Raw genomic sequence first — 2,665 nt, forward strand, 5'->3', positions numbered from 1 at the left:
ACTTGGGCAAACATTTGTGTGTGCATGAGTGGTTTTCAAAAACAATTTTTATGAATTATGCAAGAAAAAGTTCCTACTTGACACTCTATTAATTTAGATCTTTGCAAAGTATCTTTCACACAATTGATAAGTTATGCATCAAAACAAGTGTTCCTATTAGTATGAAAGACACTAAAATTATTCTCATGTAAGATTATGCAAGTAGTCAAGGATCACATGAGAAAATTTTAAAGTAAGCAAAATTAAAAAGTTTGGATGCTTACCTTTGAGGACCACTAGATGTTGGAGAGAAGGGAGACAATGAAATATGGAATCTAGTGGTTGGGGTTTAAAGAATGAGTGGGGTTGGTGAAAAAGTGGTTTAGATAATAAAGATGGTGAGGAAAGGACAAAACAGCCGTCAGCTGTTGTGCGGTTGACTCCACGGTCAACCGCGGTTCGATCGCACGGGCTTGGTAGGTTTAATTAAGGCACAAGTTCCATCATTCCCAACCCATTCCTAAGTAGAGTGAAGGTTTCCTTTTTAAGAGGCTTAGTAAAGATATCAACAATATTTTCTAAGGAGTCTACCTTATCAATCACAATATAACCTTTTTGGACATGGTCACGTAAAAAGTGGTGCCTAATGTCTATGTGTTTAGTTCTAGAGTGTAATATTTGATTTTTAGATAGGTATATAGCACTCTTAATCCACTCCTTAATCCGTAACGGATGTTTGCTTCTTGGAGAACCATGATGTTAAGCAAAGCCCGGTAAATGCACATACACCACTTGTGCTATTTCGATCAATCAACGATCCTCCATGGTCGGAATCCGCAAAGCACATAATGTCAACATCGGTGAACTTTGGATACCATTGACCAACATGCATGCTACCTTTCAAGTATCTAAAGATTCGTTTGACCACTTCTACGTGAGACATTTTGGGATTCTCTTGGAATCTTGCACACAAGAACACGCTATACATAATATCGGGTTGGCTCGCCGTTAAGTATAGAAGAGATCCAATCATTCCTCTATACCCGGTGCTATCGAATGAATATCTTTGTCCTTCAAGAGTAAGCTTGACAGTGGTTGCCATAGGAGTGGTCATAGGCTTTGAGTTTTCCATTTCAAACTTTTTGAGCATATCATGAATATACTTTTGTTGATTGATGAACGTTCCATCTTTTAGTTACTTAATTTGGAGTCCGAGAAAGAACTTGAGTTCACCCATCATGCTCATTTCAAACTTAACATGCATTAACTTAGAAAACTCATTGCTAAGAGACTCGTTAGTAGAACCAAATACAATATCATCAATATATATTTGAACAATAACCAAATCTTTTTAATGCTTTTTGAAGAATAATGTATTATCAATTTTCCCCATTTCATATCCATGATTAATAAGGAAGGTTCTAAGTCTCTCATACCAAGCTCTAGGAGCTTGTTTGAGTTCATATAGGGCTTTCTTAAGTTTAAACACATGATATGGTTTTTCAAAATCTTCAAAGCCCGGAGGTTGTGACACAAATACTTCTTCATTTTTGACACCATTTAGAAAAGTACTTTTGACATCCATTTGATATAGTTTTAAGTTTTTAGCACATGCATATGCAAGAATTATTCTAATGGACTCTAGTCTAGCTATGGGAGCAAAGGTCTCATCGTAATCGATTCCTTCTTGTTGGCTATACCCTTTTGCAACCAACCTAGCTTTGTTTCTAACAACCTTCCCATCTTCATCTAGTTTGTTCCTATATACCCATTTAGTTCCTATGATATTTTGCTCACTTGGTAAGGGAAATAAATCTCATACATCACTCCTTTAGAATTGATTTAATTCCTATTGCATGGCTTCTGCCCAACTCTCATCTAATAAAGATTCCTTGACATTTTTAGGTTCTATTTGGGAGATAAATGCATAGTTTGCAACTAGATTGAAGATTTGTGATCGTGTGGTTCTAGTGTTGATATCTCCTATGACTTATTCTATTGGATGATCCTTAATATGTTTAAGGTCGGTTGTGGGTTCCAAATTGTCTTTGCTAGAATCTTTTTCCAAGTGAGATTCTTTCTCATTGGTGTCTTCGACTTCTTTGGGCTCATTTTCGGTTGTGCTAGTCACAATGGCTTCTTGTTCAATCACATCATCATCTACTAGTGGTTTGGACTTAGGTGGAGGAGTTTCATCAAAGGTGTCATCTAACAACTCTTTTATGACATTAGTGTACTTGTTTAGAACTTTATAGGCTTTGCTTTCTAACGAATATCCTAGGAATACTCCTTCACAGGCTTTAGGTTCGAACTTTGTTAGGTATTCTTTTTTGTTTAATATGAAACACTTACATCCAAATACTCTAAGGTGAATTACGATGGGTTTCCTACCATTTAAGATTTCATATGGTGTTTTATCCATTGAAGGCCTAAATAGAACTCTATTTTGAATATAAGTAGAGGTTACTACCGCTTCACACCAAAAATTTTGAGGGATTGATTATTCATTTAACATTGTTCTATTCATTTCTTAAAGAATTTGGTTTTTCCTTTTAACAACCACATTTGATTGAGGAGTGCGAGGAGCCGATAAATTATGAGAAATTCCATGTAAATCACAAAAGACTCCAAATTGGGCATCATTATCAAATTCACTTCCATGATTCGTTCGTATGGTGACAATTGT

General features: G+C 35.8%; 1 protein-coding gene across 1 annotated transcript; it reads right to left on the bottom strand.

The window, feature by feature from the left end:
* Positions 1–697: 697 nt before the first annotated feature.
* On the bottom strand, positions 698–1,111 carry LOC139889391 (uncharacterized mitochondrial protein AtMg00810-like). The gene has a single exon (XM_071872351.1). The coding sequence runs from the start codon at positions 1,109–1,111 to the stop codon at positions 698–700; it is 414 nt and encodes a 137-aa protein (XP_071728452.1).
* Between the last annotated feature and the right edge of the window lie 1,554 nt (positions 1,112–2,665).

Source organism: Rutidosis leptorrhynchoides, chromosome 1, assembly GCF_046630445.1.
Source record: "Rutidosis leptorrhynchoides isolate AG116_Rl617_1_P2 chromosome 1, CSIRO_AGI_Rlap_v1, whole genome shotgun sequence".
NCBI classification, from domain to species: domain Eukaryota; kingdom Viridiplantae; phylum Streptophyta; class Magnoliopsida; order Asterales; family Asteraceae; genus Rutidosis; species Rutidosis leptorrhynchoides.